Here is a 26102-nt window from a genome sequence, read left to right as displayed (position 1 = left end):
TATCGTGTGTTAACACTTAATCCTCATTTTCTGTCCTCTTTCGTGGGGACTTTACTAATTAGTTTGAATTGATCATCATTTATAGCACATCCAATCATCATCCCAACCATAGTTCACAAAATCAGGTATTATAGGATTGGGATCAGCATGAAGGTTTTAACCAGTGAGATAGGCATTAATCCATAAAAAAGTTAAAAATACTACAAAACCACAAAATGGAAAATATATGAAAAATTAAAATTTTGTAAATTAAAATACTATATGCTAAAAGATTTATATTTCCTCACATTACTCAACGAATATAACTCTCTTAAAAGACATATGAAATCATAACCAAGGCTCGCTAAACCATAGCATACCGCTCGGCACGGGCGATATATACTGATCTGATAAGGGACGCGTACGGGTGGGACATCGGTACGCTCCCATGTACCATGTGTCGGTATGCTCAGAATGGTTCGATACAGCTCGGTACGTACCGTACCAATAACTAATCGATACACCGTATAGACCGGTAAAGCGAATCATGATCAAAACTTAAAAATTAAAAATTGTATACAAAATAGACAAGTACTTGTAGAGACTAATTTAATAAAAATAAATTAAACATATCCATTAGTAATATATTTAACAAACAAATTACGATAGTGACCATCATATAGATCATACAAATGACTCAAGTATTAATCATATACAACTTAGAAAATATTGATGGAATCCTTGTAGGTCTGACGCTTCACTAAATCACCACGCACACAAAGCATACACTCAATTAATAGTTAAAAAATCAATAGTTCTAAAAAATTGGACGAAAACAAGTTTTACTTGTCATCTCTACAGAATTACAAAATCAAATTGACCTAAGGGTTGGGTGGCTTCTCCTCCATCATGATCTATCTTTATGTGACGCTTCTTCACCCACCCTCCTTACCTCCACCATAGAGCCCCTGGATCTAGGGATACAGGCCCTATTGTACCATCAGGTAGCAACCAACAAGCCAGAACATGACTAAGCATCCCTTCTCCCGCCTTCCCCAACACTAGGGTGGGTCTCTTTTGAAACGCTCAAAAATTTGGAGACTAGAAAACCAGCAGTTCATTTGAAGTGAATATCTTGAAGATCCAAGATCATCCCCATCTAGCACTTTAGTTGGATCTAGATGAGGTAAATCAAAACAGTGGAAAACTAGCATCTGTGTGAGTTTTTTGGACACTCACCTCTTCTAATTGCGTTGAAACTGTCTCTACATATGCTTTGGGGCGTCACAAGTGAATTGCAAGTCATAGATCTCGCTGCAGGTTTTTTTAGTTTCAAGTTCTCCTCTGAGTTGAATAGTTTAGAAGTTATTACTAGTAAACCTAAGTTTACTAGAGGATAGGCCTTTACCCTCTTCCCTTTGAAACCAATCTACCAACACCTTCTTGAGAAGGTGGTTGTCTAACATGGGTGCAGTTCCTGGGTCTCCCGACAGAATTTCTTCCACAAAATCATGTTCTACGGTATGCATTTTGATGGATTCTTCTAATGCTTTGCCTCAATGTTCTGCATTCACAGTTGTAGGCTGAAGTTTATTGTTATGCAGTGAAATCCATCTTCTCTTTTTGTTTATTCCGATCTTTCATCTCTGATTGAGATTGATGGTTTGGTCAATTTCAACCAATTTATGGTTATATGAACCAGAAAAAAATTGGCAAAATTAAATCAATCTGACAATATTAATATGGATAGTGCCTATTGAATTACGAACTATATCGCACAACTTTCTGGAATAGGTTAAAAGCTAAAAATACGAATGATGACACATGATTTCCTTATGGGTTGTTATTTTTTTTCGTTAGAACTTTCCTGGTAAGATAAATTAACTTGGTAAATCTGTAACATTAGTTCACTAATAATTAATAATGTTACTATTCCATTGCAAGATTGATGAATTCTATGCAGCCATCATATATGGCAACAAAATAAAATGAAATGGACTAATTAAGGTTTGAATATCACTCAAATAACAATTTTTCCAACCTTTCAAACTAGTATGGCATATCAGGCATCATACCAACTTGTACCACATTGTAGTAGAAAAATAATAAAGACAGTAAAACAACCAGTACACAGAACACACCAAGTGATTGCATAGCCCATCACCAGATCTTGATCAAATCAATATAACCCATCCAATTGATGGTTAAAACCACAGGTCTAATACGGTTAAGCACCGGCAAACAACAATCAGCATGGTTCCTGACATACAGAGAAGGCTTGTGCCTCCTGTATGGACCTATGCATACTCCATCATGTATCCACCAAACTGCAAAGAACATGGCACTTGAAACACTCCACCATACCTAACATTAACCAATCATCTTTGAATAAAATAATATCTAATAAAGTTCATCAAGGATAGGAAAGAAAGTTGTAGATCAATCTCAGATGTCAAGCGCAAATACATCTGAGGCCAAAATTTCTAAAGCAAGGGACCTTGATTGAGGGGCTATTTTGGCATTAAAGTAGTTCAGATGGTGGGCCTGGCTAGAAACAAGCTTATGACAACAATGTTGGATCTCCCTAGTCCCAAATGACTCCTACTTATAACACAAAGTTCTTGGTCCCAATATGCACATCTTCATTGCAATGGACAGCAGATTTCATCAGTATGCAGTAAGAAGAGAATGAAGTGGGTAGAAGACAATGAAACATGAAAAAGATTATTTGCAGGAAGGAAAAATCAAGAGATAAGAAAAGTTAAGGCAAGATTTTTTACACTCAAAGAGGCACAAAAGTTAATCATCTTTATTACCATAGGGCTAACTACTATTCTAAGAGAGATCATAAAGATTGACTCAGGCATAAAAAACAATAGAGGATGCTCCTTGAAAAGTTGTTGTGATACAAATCCAACCCAATCTACACCAGACCAATCGGGCATTTCACTTAAACAAGTGTGGCCTCAAACCAACAAGAGCAAACTATCTTGAAGATTCAAAAGACACCATATCCAGGTTTGGACTCGATCCGAGACCTTAGCCAAGCCCTGAGTCAAGACCTAACTGAGTCTCAAGACTTAAGGAAAATCCTAATCCTCATTAGAAAGAAATAGAATTGCATTTTCAGTGTTATTTTCATAGGCAACTTTCAAAAGCATCAATAGCCATAATTTGTGTCAACTATATGGGCGTCGTATAGAATAGGCAAGTTATTTTCCCAATTAGAATCATATTTTAAAAGATAGAATGCTGATACAGGATCCTCGGCATGCAGAATTAACTTTCATCCTTCAGAAATGACCCCAATTAAGTCTAACTTCATTTGGGATAAGCAAGTGAAGGAAGAGTTTAAAAATAAATTACTCGCAAGCCTTAAAACTATAGAAGAATCCAAAATTGTCAATAATATTCTCTCTCCTCTGGTTCTCCTATTCCCTCTCTTGCCTCTCTTCACCTCCATGAGTCTTCTCTCTTCTCTTCTCTTTAATATCTCTCCTGGTCGACACATTCCTCCCCCAAAGAAAGCAGACCCTTGATAAGACAGTACTTATTGTATCAAAATAAGGAGCAATCAAGTCCACCTAGAACTGATAATAAGAAACTATTCAAACAACATAGTATAAGCCAAATGGAGATTGACATAGAAATAAGTGATAATCAGACAAACAAGACCTTTAACGAAAGAGACAACCTGTCAAAGAATCTAGCATCAATTTTCTGCTCCTAAACAAGACTAAGATTAAACAAATAAATGCCTATGATATAGACAGCTCCAACACCTAGGCTATGTGCCTGTATCATTCATTCTGAAAAGTTAGCAATTTACTTGTTTTGACTGAATAAATAACTATTTTAATGATAATTCTTAATCCTTCAGATTTTATATTATCAACTAGCCACAGATTTAGATAACAATTAACTTCACATGGTCTAAAACACTTTGAGATCATATCCCTAGGCCCACATCAGAAGTAACGATTAGCAAGAGAAGATATGAGCTCACGAGATTCTCCAAAAAATTAATAACCAAGAGAAAATCACACTTCTCACATGCTAATACAAACATCGAATGTACTGGCACAAAGGAGAAAGATTTATCGGTCATAGATTTACATGTCATGAAGTCCACATGCAATGCAGCTCATTGCAACCAAGAAAAGAGACGGGCAAAGGTAAAACTAAAATGAAACCTACCATTAATTTCTGAAAAGGTTAATTCGGATAGCAGAAGAACTTTGGTTCAGCGATTGATTTTGTAGGGAAATCATGTCTAGGGTCAAAAACTAAAGCTCTTTGTATCCAAATTTTGGTTTACCAATGTGATAGCAAAAACAATTACAAGCACAGCTTATTTCCAAAATGAGAAATGTAAAAGAACCATCTTTAAAAATATTCACAAAACCGATCCCAATAAAAGCTGAACGCGCAGGTACAAGCAAACTCATACCTTTAAAGTGATTCGATTAGCAAACCTAGGAAGCTTCCCAGTGATACCATCACCAAAAAGAGAACCCAAATCATTGTCAAAATCGAGCGACGATCCCTTCAGCCCCTTCTTCTTCCTTGCCTTACCCTTACCCTTCCTCGAATAACTTTCCTCCCTTTCAAACTGAGCTTCAGCCTCTGCCCGAGCGTCCGCCTGCTCCTGTCGACTCAGCAAGCTCCCCCCACCTACATCCACCAAACAAACCCAAAAGACGATAACTTTCAGCCTAACGATCAGCAATGGACGTTGAGACGGATGGACGGAGTTCCAAACCTCTGGGGAAATCGGGATCATCGGCTTCGACGAGTAAGGAGGTCGGAAGCTCTGCGGGAGCGGTAAGGGTGTCTGTTGCCTCCTTCCTAGCCTTCTTGACTGGCTTTCGAAGCTTCGAACCGTCGTCGGCGCTCCTTTTCTCGGGCTTCCTCTTCTTCTTATGCTCACTGCCAGCGGCCATCGTCTCCGGGAGATAAGAGAGCGAAACACGCACACACAACCCGAGAGAAGGACGAGATGAGTCGAACGGCGACGGGGCGGGCAGAGAAGGACGTAAGGGCTTAGGTTTTTGGCGGAAGGGTTTTGGGGCGGGGTCACTTGACCGGATCATGTTTATAAAGGCGACGGTTGGACCGACCGGTTCGCTTATATATATATATATATAAGCATAAAAATGATAATATGTTATATGTTATAAAAAAAAATTTATGTCAAAATTGAAAACAAATAACAATATATCAAAGTTAAGATACATACCTTTCAATATCGTTTGACAACAATTCTATCTAATATGTAAGGTTACCATCTTCATATTCAAACCCTGTGCAATTATTGTGTCACGTATCTATGTCTCCTATTTTTACTCATCTCATCACACATCATGTCATGTCAATACATGTTTAGTCCTTACTATATATTGTCTATATATAAATAAGGGTAAATGGTCTAGAATATATAATTATGAGAGTTACTTATCATCATGTCATGTCATTATATTTTTTGTTAGGTTATAACTTTCATCACAACTCAATCATATTTATAATATATCTTATCATTTAGATAGGATTACATAATCTAACACTACTAGCATCGTTTTCATATTTCAAACAAAAACATTACAAATATCTTCTCTACATAATAATAATTATATATGATGGAAGAAGTCATATGAATATTATTTTCTATAAAAAAACTTATAACAAAAAAATATACAAAAGAAGATAAATCTATTATGTCCATTGGATTAGAAACATAATTTTTTTTGCACAACAATATGACACCAAATAAGTTGTATGATCGTTATGACAAAGAAAAAATGTATCAAAAAAGAAAATTCATGCAGATTCACTTTAACAAATAAAAATTACAAATTTATTCTTTGCACAAGTTTATGAAACTAGATAAGTTTTGCGAACGATGTCTCATAGAAAAACATCGCATGAAATTTCCTATTTCTTGTGAACTCACTGCACCAAATAAAAATGTGAAATTTCTTCATGTAATGCAACATTTGTGATTGTTTCATAAAAATGTGATAATAAACACAATGCATGGAAAAGGAAAGCTCAGATGGTTTTTGGATATGCTAAAAATATAAAATTTCTACTTTGCAAGATTATATGACACGAGAAAAGTCATACAAACATTATTTAATGAAAAAGCCCAACAACAAAAATAAAATACACGAAAAGGAATTTATATGATTTTGCCACTGTATTATAAATGCAATAATTAGTCTTTGCATAATAACATGACAACAAATGTGATAGGAATGTTATTTTGTAGAAATATAAAGCTAAAAGATTAAATTTGGTTCATTTCACACAATAATGAGATAACATAAACATGACTAAAAGATGTTTTTTTATGTTGAGGATGTCGACCATGCCATTAGCCACCTTTATCAACTCTTAAAAAAATTTAAAATGTATTACCGAACACACCCTTATTTTATAAATCTTAACTCATCATTATTTTTTATTAATTATTAATTATAATTTTTTAATTAGTATTAATTTATCCTAATATCATATCCTATCTTCACCCCTTACCATTTAAATAAAAAATAAAATTGTTGTTTAACCTTCTTATCATCCAAAAGTATTCAGATCATTACTTAATGGAAGCTTAGGCGGTTGCATGATCATTTTGTTTTATTTGAAGAATACATGATTTTAGTTTAACTCATTGTTTTCATAGTTGTACCATTTGTTATATTCTTTTTTTTTTTTAGAACATAAAATGTTGATAAGGATAATTTTATCCCATGCCAGCTTATCTATCACCAAGGCTGATACATAAGCAAAGCTCCAATCATTTGCTTCAAAATGGTACTACAATGTACATCATATTAATGACTTATAATAATTATCTTATTTTATCAAGATCAGATACCTGATCATATGATTAACCTGATCTTATCCCAGGCCAACTAGTAAGAAGGCTCAGGGATCAGATATAAAAAGAAACCCATCAGCTCATGCTGAAAAAGGAGACTCTCTATACACTGACTCAATCATATAGCTTACACTGTTATCTTTTCCCCTTCACTGACTTAAGAATTTGAGGGGCCACATCGGACAACCCCCAACATCGGCCTCATTTAGGACCATCGACGGATGGGAGACGACCTCGTTGTTAGGGCGTAGCCTCGCGATCACAAGGTAACCCTCAACCCCAAGACACCTTGATGACCCCTAGCCTTCAAGGAGGAACCTTACAACTAGGAAGATCCCGGTCCGCTTACTCGGCCATCCCAAAATAGGTCCTTACCGATATAACGATTTTCCGATTGGGTTGCCCATGCGAACTAACCTCATTAAGTCTCCCACGTCAACAGAAGAGGTACTTGGATGAGCCTACACCTTCGATAGTGGATCAACCGTGCTGACTCATCAGTTAATGGTACTCATGACACCATCAAATGATATTTCTCGGTATAATAATTCAATATTTTAATGGTATTAAAATGGGTTAATTATATATTAGCCACTATAGTTAGCTAATTTTATTATCACAATCTTTTTATTTTAAAAAATTACATTGGAATCCTTATAGTTATAAAAGTGAAACATCTATGTTTATTTAAGCTAACAATGTTAATTTTACAAACAGAAATATGAAAACAAAAAAAATAAAATGATAATTTTAACATTCAAATTAGTAGTGGCGGACGACGAAATTATCACAATTTATTGGTAGCTATTATGGATGGCGAGAGTGGTGACAAAAGATGAGAACCACTTTGTATTTACGTTGATGCTGATGCAATTGTTAAGCAACCCTTTTGTTGCTTGTGTTGATATCAATGCAATTACTAAGTAATAAAAGGGTCGTCGATGCAAATGTCGAGTGATGTCGCTCAGGAATCATGTCAACATCGACAAAGATGCAGAACAACATTGTTCAACAACTACATCGACATCGACATAGATGTAGAGTAGCTATCCTTTTTATCTTTCATCGCCGCTCTCCTCATTCACAATAGCCACCCGTGGTCCCAACAACACCATCGTTCACCACCATAGATATCATCCATCAACGTAGATACAGAGCAACAGTCACCTCTCGTTATCATCGCTTTTCTCATCAACAACCACCCGTAACTCCAGCGGTGTCATCGTCTGTCACAACCGATGTCGTCAATTACTACTAATTGGAACATTAAAATATTTTTTTATCTTTGATTTTTATTTTTTATTGATAAAATTGACGACGATAAATAGACTTAGATATTTTATTTTCGTAACTATAGGATATTATTATATCTTTTAAAATATAAAAATTGAGATGTTAAAAGATAGCTACTGCAAGGTATACATAACTTGCCCTATTAGAATCGATATGAAATCAGTTTTTATTCTACCCTTAGTTTAATTTTTGTTTTGAAAACCGAGTTGAAAACAAAGATTAGATCGGTTAGGTGAGAAACAGGTAAGAAGAGGTGTCGAAGAAAGTTTGGAATTAATGGGGTTCTATTGGCTTCCAAACTAAGCAAACGAGGCACGGAAGTCGCTCATCCATACAATTACCCATCTTCGTACGAGTGACATGCCACCTATAATAGTATTACTGCGGGCGTCCGCAAAGTACACCCACGTGCGAAGATATAATAGCCAAAAGAGGAAGAGAGAGGGGTGGAAGTGGGCGGAGGGGAACGATCGATCCGAGCTGAGCGGCGAGAAGAGATGGGGGATGCCATAGTTTCATAGCGCCCTTCTCGCCCCCTCTCTTGTTCTCGGGGGATGAGTGGTCAATGGGAATGCTGACGATGACCACCGCTACCAACGCCACTAACCCGACCACCGTGTCGTCGATGAGGTCGGAGATGGCAGCGAGCCTCGCAGGCGTCTTCATCCTCATGTTCCTCTTCCTCCTCCTTCTTTTCATCTTGGTCTGCCGCCCCTGGCGCTTCTTCCTGTCTCCCTCCACCTCGGTATCCTCCCCCCGTCTCCCTGCGTCTGTCGTCAAGGTTAGATCAGCTTGCCCTTTTCTTCAATCTTGTGGAGTTCAGGTCGGGCCCTTTTGGGCAATTGGTTGTGGTCTGATCCTTTTGCTAGAGTCGTTGAATTTCTGATCTGTTATTGTTGGCTATCTTGACACTGAGCTCTCGGATGTGCTTATAATCCCTAATACCCATTTTGCATTGTAATGTATGCTACCGTCCCCTATAGTCTTTTTACTGGTTTATTTTATTATAATTTTGATTCGACAATGCTGCTTTGCTTTTTCAGTGTTTGGTATGTTCTTCCATCTATTTCAATGTTTGAATTTGAAGGGTTTCTCTATGTTTGGTAAGTGATGACATGGTTCGCCTTATTGGTCCCCATCTGTATACCCATCGACTGTTAGTACTTAGGTTCATCGTACCGAATCACATCGCTTGATATGGGTGGTACATATCAGTCCGATAAGAGATTGATATAGGCAATAGTACATTAGTACACCTTCATGTATCATGAGTCGGTATGGTATGTTTAGTATAGCTCGGTACGTATTGACAGTTGGTCAGTATATCAGTACAGACTGGTCGGGCGAACCTATGATTGGTACGGTATATGCCGATGTACTAGCACATAGTATGATGGGATGTATCAGTATATTGGTATGTATGTATGTATCATGGTACGGTGAACCTTGATTGATGATAAGACATAAACAATCATCTTCAATGGAGAGATCCTTAGAATCTCTAGTGGTGCTCAGGTCAAGTTTTTAATATGTTACTTATTTAAAATCCTAAGCTTTTCTTTGGATTATTGGAAGATACACCACAGGAATGAAATTAAACCTACTAAAAGGTTAATTATGGATTATTTTAGAGTTATCTCTTAATCCCTTGATAACCTGGTATGCTGCCTCATTCTTTCGTTTTTCCTATCAATCAAGGGAGTTGGATTAAAGGGAAAAAGGGAAAGGGTGGGATCATCTTAAAGAATTAAATCGGTTTCTTTGATATTTATATATAAAAATAAATTTAATTATTTGATATGTTAACATGTTAATTGTGTTTCCTATGTATGTAAGAAAACCATGAATTTTTATTTAGACTAGATATTATATTTTACTAATCATGAATCTAATCTTAATTTAAAAAGGAAACTAAATTAAGCAAATGGTGTTATAGTTTACAATAATTTGGACATTACTTTGAATTTATTAATTGATGTTGATAGTATATTATTAATATATGGTTTGTATTATTTTAAAATTCATCTGCACAGTAATATCTTGAATAATGAAGTTATATTTTGTCAATTGTGAATTTAGATTATGTACATGATGTTATGCTTTAGACTTTGGGTATCACGTTGAATTTATTAATTGATGTTGATAGTATTTTATTAATTTATATTTTTGATTATTTTTTCAATGATTATTCATAAATTTTATTATAATGTATGTGTTTCCATGCTTCAAATTGTAATATCATTGATTTACTATTTTCCACTTAATTATTATGCAAATGTACATCATGAATAAATAATTTATGGATGAGTTTGATGTTATTTATGTTTTTATAAGATTTATAAATATTTTACTTGGGAACTATGATCAGCTGTTAAATTTTGAAGTTTGAAATTTGATATGTGGAATTAAAATTCTTAATTTGTAAAGGGAAATGGTTATGTCCAAATCGTGCTTGGGTTAGACCTAGGATGAAGAGGAGGAGGAGGAGGAGGTGGAGAAGAGGAGGGTGAGGAGGGGAGTGCAGGAGGCAGAGAGGAGGAGGGACGAGAGGGGTACTGAACTGGGGCATGGAGTAGTGGGTGGGGGCTCGAGGCAGCGGATCGGGTTGGGGATGGTAGAGAGGGGTTGGAGGCAGTGTGACGAACAACAAGTGCTGGCAGATTGCACAAAGATAGAGAGAGACCTACATTGGGATGATGTGGGTTAGGTTTTAAGGTTTCAAAAATACAATGAATAAATTATAAAAATGAACTCAGTGGTAAGCTTGGTTCACAGCGCTTACCCGGGGTGGGTTGTTCTGTTTTGAAAGTGGACTGGTATGTTCCAGGCGATTTAGGGTTGCTTGGTATGAAGAAGGATGATTGAGATATTGAAAGGACTGAATACTCGGTGTTGGTCACTTCCTGTCACTTTCTAGTAGTTACTTCGGCCAACCACAATTAGCTTCTGCTTTTGGTTATATCATGGATTCAGCTTTTGATCAAGTAAAACACTTATGTATCATTTCTTCATATGCTTAAATCACTGGTTGTTTGCCTGGTGGATAAAAATTTGGAACTATTAAGTCTGTTAAATAGTTATGTATTTTTTAATTGGAGCCATTTGAGTCTGAGATTGTAGGAGCAACAAGAAGATAGATACTATCTTCATGAGAATTTCTACATTACTATGTGGAATACAAAACAATATTCATTTAGAGCTGGGATTTCAAGAGTACACTGTCTTTGATTCTAGTGCAACTTTGGTAACAACTTGTTTTTTGTTTTTCTTTGACTTGTTCATTTTGTAATCAACCCTTCCTTCTCTTGGTAAACAAAACTCTGCATGACGTCATAAACCAAAATTCCCAAATTATTTTAAGCATGATCAACTTTTCTAATTAGATTCATTTCTCTCAATAGTTGTTTTCTTGTTTGAAAGTTATTACAAGGTTCTGAATACCGTACCGTACTGGTGTACCAATCAGCTGTTGGTACGGTATATATTGAGCTGTACCAAGCGTATCGACACATGGTACATGTACCAATATACTGTCCGTATTGGTCCTCTATCGGATCGGTACATACCACCTGTACCAAACGGTATGGTACGGTATTGCAAACCATGAGTCATTATATTATTATTTTATGTTAGGTTTAATGTAATGGCTGAGTTAGAATTTTGTTTTAATTTAGAACATGCTGTTTAATTCCTGGTTCTTTCTTTTCAGGCTGATAATCTTGTGAGACCTCTTCTTTCTGATAATGTGGATGGTAACTCTGGTCAAAGCTATGATATGCCTGAAATTTTTCTTGAGGCTTCACGAATTCAAATTAATGAAAATACCACTTGGTCAAAAAAGCAGGGACTTGTTAGTAAAGAGCAGGTCCAATCAACCGATTTTTGTGCTTCACAAAGTAAATTATTTTTATATCATAATGCTTATTTTTCTATTATGAATTGTCTTCTTCTCAATAAATCTCAAAAGATTTTGTCATTACAGGCGATAGTTTGGTACTGGATGTTTCTTACGATGCTTCTCAAGATATTGAAGTTGGTCATACACTTAAGCGTTCGGTGACATCAAGCTGGCCAATTGATGACAAAAAACATATCAGAGAGGATTCTAATTTTGATATTAGAATCATTAATGAGAAGCCTAGAAGTCCAGTTTCTTCTTTCACTGATAAAAAAATTCTGCGTACTGTTTAACCATCATATGTTTGAATTATTAGCTACATATATTTGCTTTCTTTCGTAAGTTTCTAGAATTTACTTAATCCAATCTTTCTTTTAGAAGTGCAGGAAGCAGCTTGACCTTGGAAGTCATAGCTGGTCCTTCTCGTGGGCTTTGTTGCTCCAGGGAGTCAGCAAGCACTTCTGTGCTTCCCCTAACACTTGGAAGGGTTTCTCCATGTGATTTACTGTTAAAGGATTCAGAGGTTTCAGGGAAACATGCAAATATAAATTGGAATGTGAACGTAAGCCTTTTATACAAAGTTTCCTACTTTAAGACTTCCTTTCATTTTTTGCCCTGTGCATGTGCTGTAGGTGATTGAGCTGATCTTTGTAGGAAAATGCTTTAAGTCCTTTAAGGATCAGTTTTATTCAGGATAAGTAAAACTTACGGAAATTATTAGGTTGCTTTCTGATACTTGGGAGACCTAATAAAAATGTAATTATAATTGGGAGAGACATAACATAACAATAAGTATTTCTTTCATATGTATATAACTTATTTCACATTTCTTTTCCTCTGGTTAGCTTTTCTTTTACATTATTCCTATTGTTTGTGGCTTACACATCATGTCATTGAGTTGCAACTAGGTCCTGGTTTAGCATTCTTTGCAATTGTTGGTACAGAGTCTAAAATGGGAACTGGTGGACATGGGTAGCTTGAACGGAACATATTTGAACTCTATGGCAATTCACCACCCAGATTATGGATCTAGAAATTGGAGTGAGCCTGTTCAGCTTGCAGATGGAGATATTATCACCCTTGGCACTTCTTCTAAAATTTCTGTGAGTTTGAATGATATTTTCTTTGTTTCTTTTTATTCTATTATTGATGGTTATTTAATAACTGTTATATTTACAAATTTGAGCTTGATAGGTCTACATTTATTTTTTACATGAACTTATTGACAAACCTTGTAACGTTTTCTCAAAGATTTATTTATAGAAGGTTGTGATCATATGAAATGAAGTTAGATTGAAATGCCACAAAATGATGTAGGACAAATGCAGCTTAGGAGGAATGTGTGGATAGGCTTGCTCTTTTACTTTAGTTTGTATCTTTTGTTTGTTTTTAGATGGTTATGAATTGGTTTATGCATAGTATTAGTCAAAATGGTGAAAATTTATAACGCATGCACCTCTTTCATGTTGTGTTGAATTTTAGTTGAAATCATGGTTTTCAATTTTGGGTATTGGATGTGTGTTGGTCCATTGCCAGATTGGTAGGGTTCAATACATTCTGGAAATACCGACATATGTTGGTATGCCGGAACACCCTGGCACAAAGAAGGAAAGAGAAGAGATGGAGAAGAAGAGGGAGGTAGGAGGTGACATAGAAGAAGAGGATGAGGTGATGGTAGAGAAGAAGAGGGTAGGAGGCAACAAAGAATAGGAGGTGGTACTGGAGAAGAAGAGAGGTGGAGGCAGAGAATAAGAGAAGGTTGCAATGGCAGAAGAGGAGGAGGAATAGGAGAATTTGGATAGGGTTGGGGTAACAACGGATGTGGCTGGTGGACGCAGGTGATAGGCAGCAATCAACGCGAACACATGCAAGACAGAGGGAGAGAGAGAAGCATGCATGTAAGGGTATAGTACAATCACTATATTGTACTGGATATTAACTTAGGCTTCCATCCAGGAAAATTCTACTGGCATTGTTTAAGTATAGTGTTGAGACATTGTGATATTTTGTTCTTGCCAGCTGCTATAAAGTAAGAATATGCAAAAGGGTATAGTTACAACTTCAGCATGGCTGGGAACCTTGGTGGCACCGTTGCTGGCTGCCATAAAGTAAGAATATTGAAAAGGGTATTGATACAACATCAGCATGGCTGGGAACCTTGGTGGCACCATATTAACCAAAGATGGCATAACTGAAACTTATTGAAATTTGTGACCATTCTTTTGTTTGCTCTATCACTTATTTATTTGAAAATTTTATGGTGGAAATAGGAGTCCTTGCTTCATTTGAGTTGAAGTTTTGTATAAGAAATTCTCTGTCATTGACTTTGTTTATAAATCCTTAATATAATTTGTTTTATCTATTAATTTCATCTGCTTTAGGTTAAGCTTTCACAATTTTTTGAACATCATATACCTTGTGGAGTTGGTATGGTTTGTGATCCAATGTCTGCACGTCGAGGAGGAAAAGTGCTTCCAATGGAAGATATAAGTTTCTGCCAGTGTCCCCTTGCTGGTGTTGAACAGGTTTTGTCTTACCCAACATTGTGCAATTTATTCCATGATCATTCTAAACTTCTAATAAGTTGTTCCTGTGTCAGTTTGGCATTTTTGGTATTTGTGATGGGCATGGTGGAGCTGGAGCTGCCAAAGCTGCAAGCCAGTATGTTATCTCATTTTTGGCATAGTTGGTATAGTGCACCTATGGAGTACTTGAATATCCTAGTTTCATGTGATATGCCACATGTAGTTATATGCTAGATTATCATGGTCAATCATGCGCTTGCAAGATAGTTTGTCAATATTTGGTCAATCATGTGCATTGTTTGTGATTTTTTTGTCTGCAGTCTGTATTGCTTGTTTTCATTTGATCCTTTTTGATAACTTGAAAAGAATTACATTGGTTGACTCTCATTTTCTCTAGATTTTGTGTAAGATATACTTATTGGCTGTCATTAATGTAATAACATAATGATATTAACGGGCTCTGTTTTCGTCTCATGTTTTTGTCAAGGTGGTTTATGCTTTATGTAGCGCCATTGGTATTCTGGATCTTGAGGATTAATCACATTTGTTGGATTCTCCAGCTTGTTCATGTTTGTAATACAACTAATTATGCAAAACTAAGGTTTCAAGACAGACTAAGAATGGATACATGACGTGCAACTTTTAACAACTTCATGAGAAAGGTCAAAGGCCGTATAATTTAAAATAAATGGGTGAGAGAACAAAACCTTTAGGTGTCTGGTATTTAGAAAGTGGAGGAAAAATCATGATGATATTGCTCTTAGAATTGAAGCAGTATTGTTAAAATCGACAAGGGGTGTTCAGAGTGGCGTACGTTCTGTGTGCCTGTGCACCATTGACATAGTAAACGATATACAAAATGTTAAGATCGTGCAGATAAGGATAATGGATGAGTTGAGTTAATAGAAAAGATAGAACAAAAACATTTTCATTATTGAAAAATTAGTGATAGTTGCGTTTATAAATAAAATGAATTAATATCATATAAGGTGGATGAAAAGACCAAAGAAGACCAATAGATGAACTAGTTAGATAGAATGGCTTCTCAAATTTGTGGCATAAGGATAGGTAGAGAAACATGTATAAGACTTTATTAGAGGATACAAAAATATCTAATGACCAGTGACATGGCTCAATGGTAGTAGATCTTTTTATCTGACGTCAAATAATTGGGACCTTACATCATTTTGGTTTTATCTATACTAACTCTTATACCATGGTAATTTATTTTCAGTAATGGGGTATCTCCTATATGTAAGTTTCAATTAAAAGTTTAAAACCATTTGAAACTCTTTACATTCTTTTACTTCTTGTGTGATTGGAGCTTCATCGGGCAAAGGCAGTGTGATTAGGGTTTTTGCTTGAAGGCATCGATAAAAGGAGGGATGGGAAGGCATGACCTGCATGTGTGGATACCATTTTTATGTAGCATGCTGTTTCCAACTGATACACTACTTGTATTGGGCTGGCCATGAACCAGTATGTGAAATATCACTGCTATCAAGGTGATCCTAGTCTCAATCAACCCCTAAAATCTTTTATGAATTACTGTACAAGTGCCTGGAAAATAGGAAAAGGAAGCTAGACCTCTATGACCTAAACCTTGTCTCTAAACAAGAGTACTTGTTAACTAGAATAGCATGGATTGGACCTGTGCTGACTGGCTTAAGTTAGCAATATGTATAAGCGTGTGGTAGCACGCTCTTGGCACAACATGGATTCTGATGTCAATAACATTTTACCATTGTTTTGCCAGAAACTGTGTGTAAATACATTAATGACAGCCAATAAAAGGTATCTATCATTTCTGCATTTCTCTTTCGAATTCTCTAACAAATACTAATATTTTAGGCAGATAGCATATTGATCTCATGTGTACACACAGTGCATAGTTTTCATTTCGGCATTGATGTCGAACCTTTTTCTTCTGCTGAAAGGCAGAGTGTCGAAGTAATATGATAATTTACTCTTGATGGTAGAGTGTCTGGTCTTTTCATCTCTGCAACATGCAGTTATTTATTCCCATTTTGTGCATGACAGATGATTATTTTCTTGTCTCCAGGATGCTACCTGACAATGTGGCTTCTATTTTATCTCGTCCTGAAAGGAGATCAAATGTTTTATCCATTTGTGATGCTTCAGATATTCTGCGAGATGCTTATGCTCGGACTGAAGCTGACATGAGTCATGAGTACGAGGTTCTTTCCTTCCTTATGAAGTTCATATTCATGAGTTGTTAATGATGAGTAAATGTGACTTATTGTAAATATGAAGATGCAATTATTTTTAAATGTTCACATGACTGGTTTAATTTAAGTAAATCAATGCTCTTAAAAATTAAAATGTCTAAGTTAGTCATAACTTCATCTCTTGTGCTTTGTTTATTGTCTTCCATCTCGTATTGCCATGAAAGATTTAAAAGAAATATAGTGTTCTGGTAAAATTTCTCTATGATATTGGTGTTGAACGGGTGACATGGAAAATAGTATAGTGACACTAGGGCATCGAGCATGATAATCCTGCTATTTCATCTTTTTCCTGAAATGCTATAGAAATGGCAAACCAAAGTGTATAATATTGGAACAGAGTACATTGTCTGTATATGCACCAAACATTTAATGAAGGGGTGGGATCATCCTATATATCAGAGATAAAATTTACTAGCTACTTTTTTTTTTATTTGCACATTTGCTAACCTTTTGACTTTTTTTACTTTTTCAAAATTGGATGTTGAAACATGTAAAGCAGTTAGCATTTACAAATAATAATTACTATACTGTGTTTTTCAATGGATATAAGTAGCTATGACAAATGGGTGCTTTGATTTGCTTTCCTTGGATGGTGGAAACCTATTAACACTGTCAAGTGCTGCAATTAGTTTTCAGCTCTTTGCAATCCGGGAATAGCAATGTCAATTTGTTGATGAACGTAAGTACGTACATGATATCAAATGGATACTTTAATTTGTTTTCCTTGGATGGCTGAAATGGTGAAACCTACTTTCAATGTTGACTTCTGATAGTAGTTCTCAGTTTTTTGCACTCTGTTAATACAAAGTCAATACAAACAACTTTGGGATAAAGTTATCTTGTATACTTGCTAGGCGTTTACTTTAGAAAATAAAACCAGTTTCATTTCATCATTATAATTTAAATCTTTTCAGGGTTGTACTGCAACGCTTCTTTTGATTTGGTTTGACAATAATAGAAAACTCTTCGCACAGTGCGCAAACTTGGGTGATTCAGCTTGTGTTATGAAGTATGCTTCTTTTAATGTATCTATGTAAATTGTTGGTAATTCTATGATTCTATTATTTTTGTGATAATTTAATAGATGATAATTTGTTCAAGAAGTACAATATATCATTTATGTATGTATCACTTTGTTCATGACATACATATTGCTTACATGCATTTTGCCACATGAATTCACATGGGTCATCATGCTTTAGAAATTTATCCACATGAAATGAGGGAACTTTATCGGCTGGTTTTTGCTTAACTAAACAGAGAGAAACTTACCAAAATTCTAGTAGACCTGGAGAAAAGTCTAGGAGCAGGGAAGGACAATCCTTGCTTTAGGAAAAATCATCATCTCTAGGGCACCACTAAGCTAAAGAGCCAATGCAACATGACTTGTATAGATTGCTTGTTTTATGATGATTAAAATCCATTCTGCTGAGTGCTGAATCTTTACACTAAATGTCGTGATTTTTGTTCGAAGAGTCGGTTAAAATATACTTAGATAATAGATACAACTGTCATCTGAGTATGCCTGGTTTAGGGCCTTTACCAGACAGTACAAGATGGTACAGGCCCTATACTGGGTACACCCCCCCCCCCCCCCCCCCCCCCACCGGGCGAGAAGTTTCATTTTTTTTTTTTTAGTGTTTTTCATTCTTTTATCCAAAACTCATTGCATATTGGTGTACGGACACTCAGTACAACAGTATCATACCCTTCTGAACCATGATTGGTATAGTACCAGTACACAAAATTGTTGAACCTTGAGTATATCCACTAATTACATGTTGTAAGAGATATATTATGTATGTTACTGTAGTCACTAGTGTTACGTCAAAGATGTCTAGTGAGTTCCTATTAGTATTAAGATGACATCAAAGATAAATCCTTAGCATTTTACTTTTGTAATGAAAGAACTTAATAGTCATGTATAATATACACCTCGGTATATTTTATATGCAAGTGATATTAGTTGATGAGAGTTTGAATGGAGCAAATACTAAACTTGAGTCATGGAGATATATGTTGGAAAATAAAATTTTAGATTAAGTAGGACTAAGATTGTATTTAGGAGATTTAATTTTAGTAATATTAGTAATATTAAGAGATTAATTGAGGATATAGTATAAGAGAAAAACTAACTAGATAAATGTTGGAAATTAAAGGATTTAGATTAAGTAGGATTAATATTGTATGTATGAAATGTAATTTAGTAATATTAAGAGAAGAATCAAGGATTTAGTTTAAGAGAAGTCCTGTGGATATTGTTAAGTTGGATGAACAAAAAGTACTAGTATCTAAAAGTCCTAAAAGTTTAAAGTATCTTACAATCAACATGATGGAGCTTTTAACGAAAATATTGTTCTTTAAGAATTGGATGGTTAAAGTGAAGGGAGATGTTAAGAGCTTTGTATGATTACTAAGTACCTATTAGATTCAAAAGAAAATTCTATAAGATGAACTAGCTATGCTTTTGGATCTGAGTATTAGGAGGCTACGAAGCAACATGTATAAAAAGCATGTCATTCAGATCATAATGTTGAGATGGATTTTTGAAGCAATTAGGAAATATTAAAAAAATATTTTCATTTTTAAATAATTAGGTGTAACTTTGATAAGAAAAAAATGAAGAAAATTTGTTTAAAACAGTATAGACATATAGTTATAAGAGATGATACAATTAGGATTAGTGATATGGAGAGAGGTACAGGTAGACTTAAGAAAATCTTATTTAAAATTTTAAGTAAAGATTTAAGTCTCTTACTTTAACTAATGATATTGCATTGTATGTAACTTAGTGAGAGATGTGTAGCCAACTCAAATAATTGGGGTACTGCAGCTCATTTTTATTGTTGCAGTTTCATGTTTAAATAATCACAAACTTGATGAGTAGTCATGGGCCCTTGTTGATTGGGAACTTTACCTGGCGTAGAACTAGGATGGGTTGGTTCTGGATGGTAACAACAATCTTTCTGTTTGTCTTCCTGTTTGGCTGAAATTGTCATGATATCAATTTTTTGCATATGTTGTGTTGTATGTATACATGAGACCACGTCTCAGGTATCTCTCCAAAGTATTTATTAATCAAAATATATACGAGGCTCACCTTAATGGAGGATGTCAAGTGGTTCAATATGTTAGTCTTCCCTCTAAATATATAGACTGACCGTTTCCATGACTCGAACCATTACTTTTATTAATTACAATCACGGAAACCATTGTGTCGATCTTACTTTTATTAATTAAAATATACAATAAATAATTTAAGGAGATTATTTCAAACCAATTCATAGGAACTTTTCAAAGTTTCTATCTGCAATTTTGCCATTGTATCTTTACCTTGTTTTCATTGATTGCCTAAATGTTGTCTTCATTGCAGTGTTAATGGAAAGCTTATCCCTATGACAGAGGATCATAGGGTAACTAGTACAACTGAACGTGCTCGCTTTGCCAAATTAGGAAAACCATTAAAAGAAAGTGAAACACGCCTTTGTGGTAATTCCGTGATACTCTTATGTAATGCACCAGTTGCAAAGATTCCTTGTAGCATGGTATCAGGCAGAAAACTATTGAAGGGCCAGCTTATATATATGAATTTTATATTTAAGTATTTTCTGTTCTTACAGGATTAAACATCAGCCGAATGCTTGGTGACAAGTTTCTGAAAGAACAAGATGACCACTTCAGTTCAGAGCCGTACATAAGCCAGGTTGTGGCAATTGAGAATTCATGCACAGCATTTGCATTGATAGCAAGGTAGTCTACCTTACTTCTACTTACACAAAATAAATATTTCTCTTGATCTTTGTTGACTTCCATATAACTTTTATGCATATTTTTATTTTTTTATAGTGATGGACTGTGGGATGTTATCAGCATGAAAAAGGCAGTGCAGCTTGTCCTTCAGGCATGTAGATCTTTAACATTTCTCTTAAATTAGTATATTTTTCAGGTTTCTTAGTCCTTACTGATCATTTTTAACTTGTATTTCACAGATGAAACAGAAAAGCAATAATGATGATCAAAACTCGGCAGATATGATTGCAAACAATGTGTTGAGTGAAGCTAGAACCTTAAGAACAAAGGATAACACATCTATTATCTTCTTAGATTTTGATGCTTTGAGAACAGATTCTTGTATTACGAAAGCATGAAACTTGCAAAATTTCATGATTTTTGCAGGTCTTAGTAAAATCATGAAATTTGTCAAAGTTTTTTTTTTTTTTTTTCATTTTATGGTTTTTATTAAGTTTAGTTGTATCAAAGTAGGCTGCCCTTTCTTTTACTCTCGTAATATATATAACTTTTCTAGGACAAGGCAAAACTTGATCAAGGGTGACTTTCCAAGTTTTTAGTAGATGCTGTTCCATTCCAAATCTTTCTATATAGGGATGCTAACTTAAAGCATCACTCCGATTTCAAAGCTGTAACTAAACATATTAATAGACTTCTTGCTTCTGAAGTTCAAATTATTTTGGTTACTTGTTCTAACAGGAGTTGCGTTTGTATATCTCACATAATTTTTGTTGAGTGCATAACTCGTTTTTTAGATGTAAGCAATGGTGGTCTGTTCATTTTTTGAATGCCATGCAAGGTTGCCTTTATTTCAGGAAGTAAAAATAGAAACATCAGTCCAAATGTGTTCTAATGGAATTCATCTGATTCAACACCCAAGACTTGGTGAGAATTCTGCACTCTCCACTGCGTAAGAAGATTGTGCTCGCAACTGATTCCTATTGTAGCAAGATTCACGGTGTTCATCGTCTCTCATATTGAATATACCATTTGTATGCACATATCATAAGTGCATAAGGCTTGCAATGGATTTTTATTGTGGTAAAATGGTGCTTGTTTACTCTCTGCAATCGATTAAACTGTTCATGCAGTTGTATGATTCAGGTCTCTCGTGTTTAAAATTTTCTTGTCGTGCAGATATGATGGGCCTAAACTTTAGGCATCTAAAGGAATTGTAATACAGGAAGCGTTCAAAGTTCATATCGACCTCTTATTCTTTTGTTTTTATGTTATTCTATGTCACAAGTGCCATATAAACACTATTTTTGAAGCCATTCAAGGTGGATGCTGTATCATCGGTTTCAGGACTGTAACTTTAGCAAGGAAAAAGGGTATCGCTTTTTATTTGTTTAGGTTATTGTGGTTTCCAGCAAGAAACACACTGTTGATATTTCCAAAGAGATTAGGATAAAAAAATCATATAAAGCATAGAAACATTTTTATTGTTCAAGTCTGCTGACGTGAACATTTAATCTATCTAATTGCACATCGTATTTAGTTGATGCATTCAATCTAGCTATGTGATATAAACATTTTTGGTGTTTCGCATGTCTATACTTAAAAGTTTGGAAATAATATATTATCTTTTTCTTTTCGAAAAAAAGTTTGGAAATATCATATTTGTTCCTTGAAAATTTAATATTATATATTTTAACTATTAAATTCTTCGTATGTGTCCGTCCTCGTAGGAACATGAGAAACGAGAAAAAAGGTCATAATCCAAAAATACTAAATTTTATTCTTTATCATCTATGACCACTAGTAAGTTTTAAAAAATACTAAATTTTAAATTCATCAAATACCTCTTATTATTCTCATCACTTATTTGACTTTTTTATATTGTAAAATTAAATTTATAGGAGTCATAAAAAATAAGGATGAATTCTTAAAATAAAAATTTTTAGTTAACAAAAATTCTTACAAAGCATTCACTTCATGAATGAAAGTTTTATTTTACCTCTATCCTTCTCGGACTAATCATCACCAAAGATAACAATCGAGTGGAGGGTTACCAATAAATACGAATCTTTGCTCACACCTTGTCATATTTTCTTATTACCTATGGGCGATGATGAGAGTGCACGAGTCACTTTCTCATCCATAGTCGATACCAAGAGGGGCATATAGGTGATGATAAAAGAGGATTACGGGCAATAATGAGAGATGCCTGTGTTCAATAATAGTAATAGAGTTAGATTGATAAGAGACTAACTCGCAAACCAATATATAGAGGCAACCAACATGTAAAGATGGTAAAACCAAAGGTGACAAGGTGTAAAATCATTATTTATGAAAAAAAATTCGAAAAATTTTGAAGATGGGGGCGTTTTATGATAATTTTTAAAAATTAAAAGTTTTTTAATAAAATATTAATATCAATTGAAATCAACATAACCATATTGATAGTCAAATAACGTATATTAATTAGAACACATAGTTTTTTTATTCTCAAAGTTACGTATATATATATATATATATATATATATATACCTTCTTTTTAAAGCACTAGTGAAAACATATGCTCCATTTTTCTGAATGTGGAAGAGGAAGGCGTTATATATCCATCCATAAATACTTGATATATCAGTGGAATTCACATGGCCATAAAATGCTCGGGATACCGCTATCCATTTGGTCGGCTCCCCCACCTCAAGCCTCTCAGAAGATGAGCAGTTCGTGGAGCTTCGTCCCCCCAACGCTCCAATCCTCGTTCCTCCTTCCCAGGTCGCAACTCTCACCATCTTTTCACCCTAATTTCAAATGGAGCAGACTCTCCATTCGCAAAAATAAGGTCACCCTCCTCCTCTTTCCCACGGTTCGATATCTAGCGCTGCTATTAACCTCTTTTGTGTTTGCCCAGCTACAGGCTCCTCGATGCGTCTCTCCAAAAACTCAAAGCTCACAGCTCGACAAGTTCGCTTTGCTTCTCCAGTATGGAGCCATTTTGGCAGCAGTTAGTCCAACTTCCCTTGGGTATTCCTTTTACTACCGTCTGTCCATCTTCTGTGAAGCTTTCTTTGGCTCAGGTTGAGGCGCCATCGGCATTGGCAGTGACAGGAAACAACACGGAAGAGGATTTGGTGACGACATTGATATCGGGAGGAATCGTTGCGGTCTTTTATCTGTTCGTGATTCCGGTGAGTCTAGAGAGACTTGCTGCTTTCGGATGTAGAGCAGACTCGCTCGTGTTTGTGAAAATGTGTATTGCTTTGTTTTGCAGCCCATCATCATGAACTGGCTGAGGCTGCGATGGTACAAGCGCAAGTTTTTCGAGACGTATCTGCAGTTCATGTGTGTGTTCATCTTCTTTCCTGGGTGAGTAGACTGATCTCAGTTCCTAGGAAGACTTGAGCTGGAGTGGTGTTGTCTTTTCTTGTCAGCAACAATCTCACTCACAAGGTCATGTTCATGAATTAAGAGAAAATATTTTGTAGTAGTTATAGAAGATGAGAAATCTACTCGACTGAAATGCTAATGCAGCAACAGAGGAAAAATTAAATTATTTTAGGTGTTTCAATTAGATTTGAAAAATAAAATAATTGACACAGAAAAATGAGCTAAAATGTGGCTAATTAATCGTGAAACAAACCTTGAAAACACTAATTTATAGTGTTCGGCAGAATTTTTTTAGATCTTCCTCTTATCTTTCTTCGTGCCACTGATACTTATTGTCTCATAATCTTCTATAGCATCTATAGTTCTCTTTAGCACATATCATATATGTTACCTGTAGCTTCATCAAAATTGAAGATTCAGGTTGTTCAGAATCATAAGGTATGCATTCAGTCTAATTTTGTATTCTTCTTCTATGGTAAATAAGCAGTTGACTCAATTTAGATACTTGAAACCATAATGTATACTAAGCTGATACATTCTACTATGACACAATTGGTAGGGACTTTTCTACAAAGCAGACATATGGCATCGTAGAAATCATTTCATGTATTCCAACTAATGAATGCTGATACCAGTTCTCTTTAATGTGAATCAAGGTTGATGTTATGGGCACCGTTTCTCAACTTCAGGAAGTTTCCGAGGGATCCGACAATGGAGTATCCTTGGTCTACTCCAAAAGATGATGTCCCCTTGTATAAATCAAGATGATGTCCACTTGAATGTTTATATCTGTGTCCACTGATATACTTGTATACAGAATCTAATGACTATACTCTCTTAAATACTCAAATATCTGTATGCCAATGTTACACCTCAACTTGTGAAATTCTTGATTTTATAGTGCAAAATTTCATGTTTTTTACGTGTTCTTTGTAATCTCTAACAATTTTGTAGTAGAACAAGAAAGAACAAGCTCTAACCAAAGTACTTTCACAGAAGGAAGAGGTCTGCAGGACTGTTTCATGACCATTTACTATGTGTTTTGCTTCAATCACATATTAAAGAACAGTAAAATGTAGCCTTTACTGCTAAAACAACTGCTTCCCACTTCTCTTCCCTCCTCGTGATATATGTCTTTCAAAATTGGAATCCTGGCATGAAATGACATGGAATAGGGAAGGCTTTTAGATGAACCAGCCCTTTCAGTATTGAGTACTTGCTCAGTGCATTTTGTAGATGATGCAGTGTTTTTTCTTTTGGTGTTATTATGACTTCAGCTCTTTGGTTTCCCTCAAGACCATTCTCTATTCTTCCAAATTAGCTCTGGGCTTACAGATTTCAGTAAGAGGATGAGCTTGTTAGATCACTCCTTTTATGATCCAGGTGATTAGAGTCAGAGTTGGTTCTGAATACAAGACTTTTCATTCTGCTTCCATTGATGAATGTTGTTGCATCTAAGCTAAGTTTGACCTAGATATATACATTATACAGGAACTTCCCCTTCACTGAAAGCTATCTATGAAACATGATCTGTCTTTATATTCTTGACAATTTTAGATGTTAAACAAATTTAGAGGTACTTTATTTAACTAAATGAGAGTTGAAAAATACAACCATGATTATTATTATTTTTCCTTCAACATTTCATGTTGGGAATTCTAGGCTTAGCTCAAGTCTCAGTGCCAAAGTAAGGAAAAATCATATCAATCATCAAGATCTTTATCAACCTAGCTAGCTAACTAACATATTAAATAATGTTGATCATTGATCAGATGCTTATAATTTTTTTTTGTCATGACTTTTATTGCTTGCACTTCCTCTTCTTGTCCAACTGTTATATTTCTCCTTGCAAAACCTTCAGTTCTAATAATATTTAGAAACCAATCTGCAACTTTGTTTCCTACTTTATATACATGTAAAATTTTGGCATTCACAATTCTGAACATATTTCTATTCATATTCACAGCTTTTATATACATGTAAAATTTTAGCAGTCACAATTCTGAACATATTTCTATTCATATTCACAGCTTTCCATGGAGTCTCAATGTCCTTGTTATGGATCTTGGCGACCTAATTCTATTCCTAACATGATAATTATGAGTTCTTTATAGAGATTCGATTTATCTTATCCTGATGTGTCTGTGCGATGA

At 35.1% G+C, this 26102-nt stretch overlaps 3 protein-coding genes across 5 annotated transcripts in view; 2 read left to right on the top strand and 1 right to left on the bottom strand.

Moving 5' to 3' along the window:
• Window positions 1-5056, bottom strand: part of LOC135616827 (rRNA biogenesis protein RRP5-like) — a 43386-nt gene extending 38330 nt beyond the window's left edge. Inside the window, exons 1-2 of the mRNA XM_065116484.1 lie at window positions 4742-5056; window positions 4430-4653 (exon numbers count right to left, since the gene is read on the bottom strand). Coding sequence (XP_064972556.1) covers window positions 4430-4653; window positions 4742-4922 — 405 coding nt within the window. The 5' untranslated portion in view covers window positions 4923-5056. The remainder of the gene's footprint in view (window positions 1-4429; window positions 4654-4741) is intronic.
• Window positions 5057-8570: 3514 nt separating this feature from the next.
• LOC103990388 (protein phosphatase 2C 70) lies at window positions 8571-21290 on the top strand. Of its 2 annotated transcripts, none has more exons than XM_065116483.1 (13): window positions 8571-8933; window positions 11862-12048; window positions 12120-12332; window positions 12437-12612; window positions 12995-13153; window positions 14432-14575; window positions 14650-14711; window positions 16638-16773; window positions 17739-17833; window positions 20198-20313; window positions 20445-20574; window positions 20671-20725; window positions 20814-21290. In XM_065116483.1, the coding sequence occupies exons 1-13, from the start codon at window positions 8718-8720 to the stop codon at window positions 20970-20972; spliced, it is 1848 nt and encodes a 615-aa protein (XP_064972555.1). In that variant the 5' UTR covers window positions 8571-8717; the 3' UTR covers window positions 20973-21290. The 2 variants fall into 2 exon arrangements, with proteins under 2 accessions (XP_064972555.1, XP_009407777.2); XM_009409502.3 differs by having other exon boundaries at window positions 8572-8933; window positions 12135-12332.
• A 1925-nt stretch (window positions 21291-23215) lies between these two features.
• Window positions 23216-24871, top strand: LOC135582425 (NAD(P)H-quinone oxidoreductase subunit L, chloroplastic-like). 2 transcript variants are annotated; one of them, XM_065115260.1, is made up of 5 exons: window positions 23216-23404; window positions 23474-23566; window positions 23640-23750; window positions 23834-23928; window positions 24606-24871. In XM_065115260.1, exons 1-5 carry the CDS (start codon window positions 23222-23224, stop codon window positions 24715-24717), a joined length of 594 nt encoding a protein of 197 aa, XP_064971332.1. In that variant the 5' UTR covers window positions 23216-23221; the 3' UTR covers window positions 24718-24871. The 2 variants fall into 2 exon arrangements, with proteins under 2 accessions (XP_064971332.1, XP_064971333.1); XM_065115261.1 differs by having other exon boundaries at window positions 23217-23404; window positions 23480-23566.
• Window positions 24872-26102: the final 1231 nt, after the last annotated feature.

Source organism: Musa acuminata, chromosome BXJ2-7 (genome assembly GCF_036884655.1).
Source record: "Musa acuminata AAA Group cultivar baxijiao chromosome BXJ2-7, Cavendish_Baxijiao_AAA, whole genome shotgun sequence".
Classification (NCBI taxonomy): Eukaryota; Viridiplantae; Streptophyta; class Magnoliopsida; order Zingiberales; family Musaceae; genus Musa; species Musa acuminata.
Note: the sequence above shows the minus strand (reverse complement) of the source record. Positions and strands in the feature narration are given on the sequence as shown.

Coding starts and splice junctions, on each gene's coding strand:
- LOC103990388 (XM_065116483.1), top strand. CDS start 8,718: ATGGGAATGCTGACGATGACCACCGCTACCAACGCCACTAACCCGACC. Junction 14,712..16,637: donor GCTGCCAAAGCTGCAAGCCA/GTATGTTATCTC, acceptor TCTTGTCTCCAG/GATGCTACCTGACAATGTGG. Junction 17,834..20,197: donor GATTCAGCTTGTGTTATGAA/GTATGCTTCTTT, acceptor TCTTCATTGCAG/TGTTAATGGAAAGCTTATCC.
- LOC135582425 (XM_065115260.1), top strand. CDS start 23,222: ATGCTCGGGATACCGCTATCCATTTGGTCGGCTCCCCCACCTCAAGCC. Junction 23,751..23,833: donor TTTATCTGTTCGTGATTCCG/GTGAGTCTAGAG, acceptor TTTGTTTTGCAG/CCCATCATCATGAACTGGCT. Junction 23,929..24,605: donor GTGTTCATCTTCTTTCCTGG/GTGAGTAGACTG, acceptor ATGTGAATCAAG/GTTGATGTTATGGGCACCGT.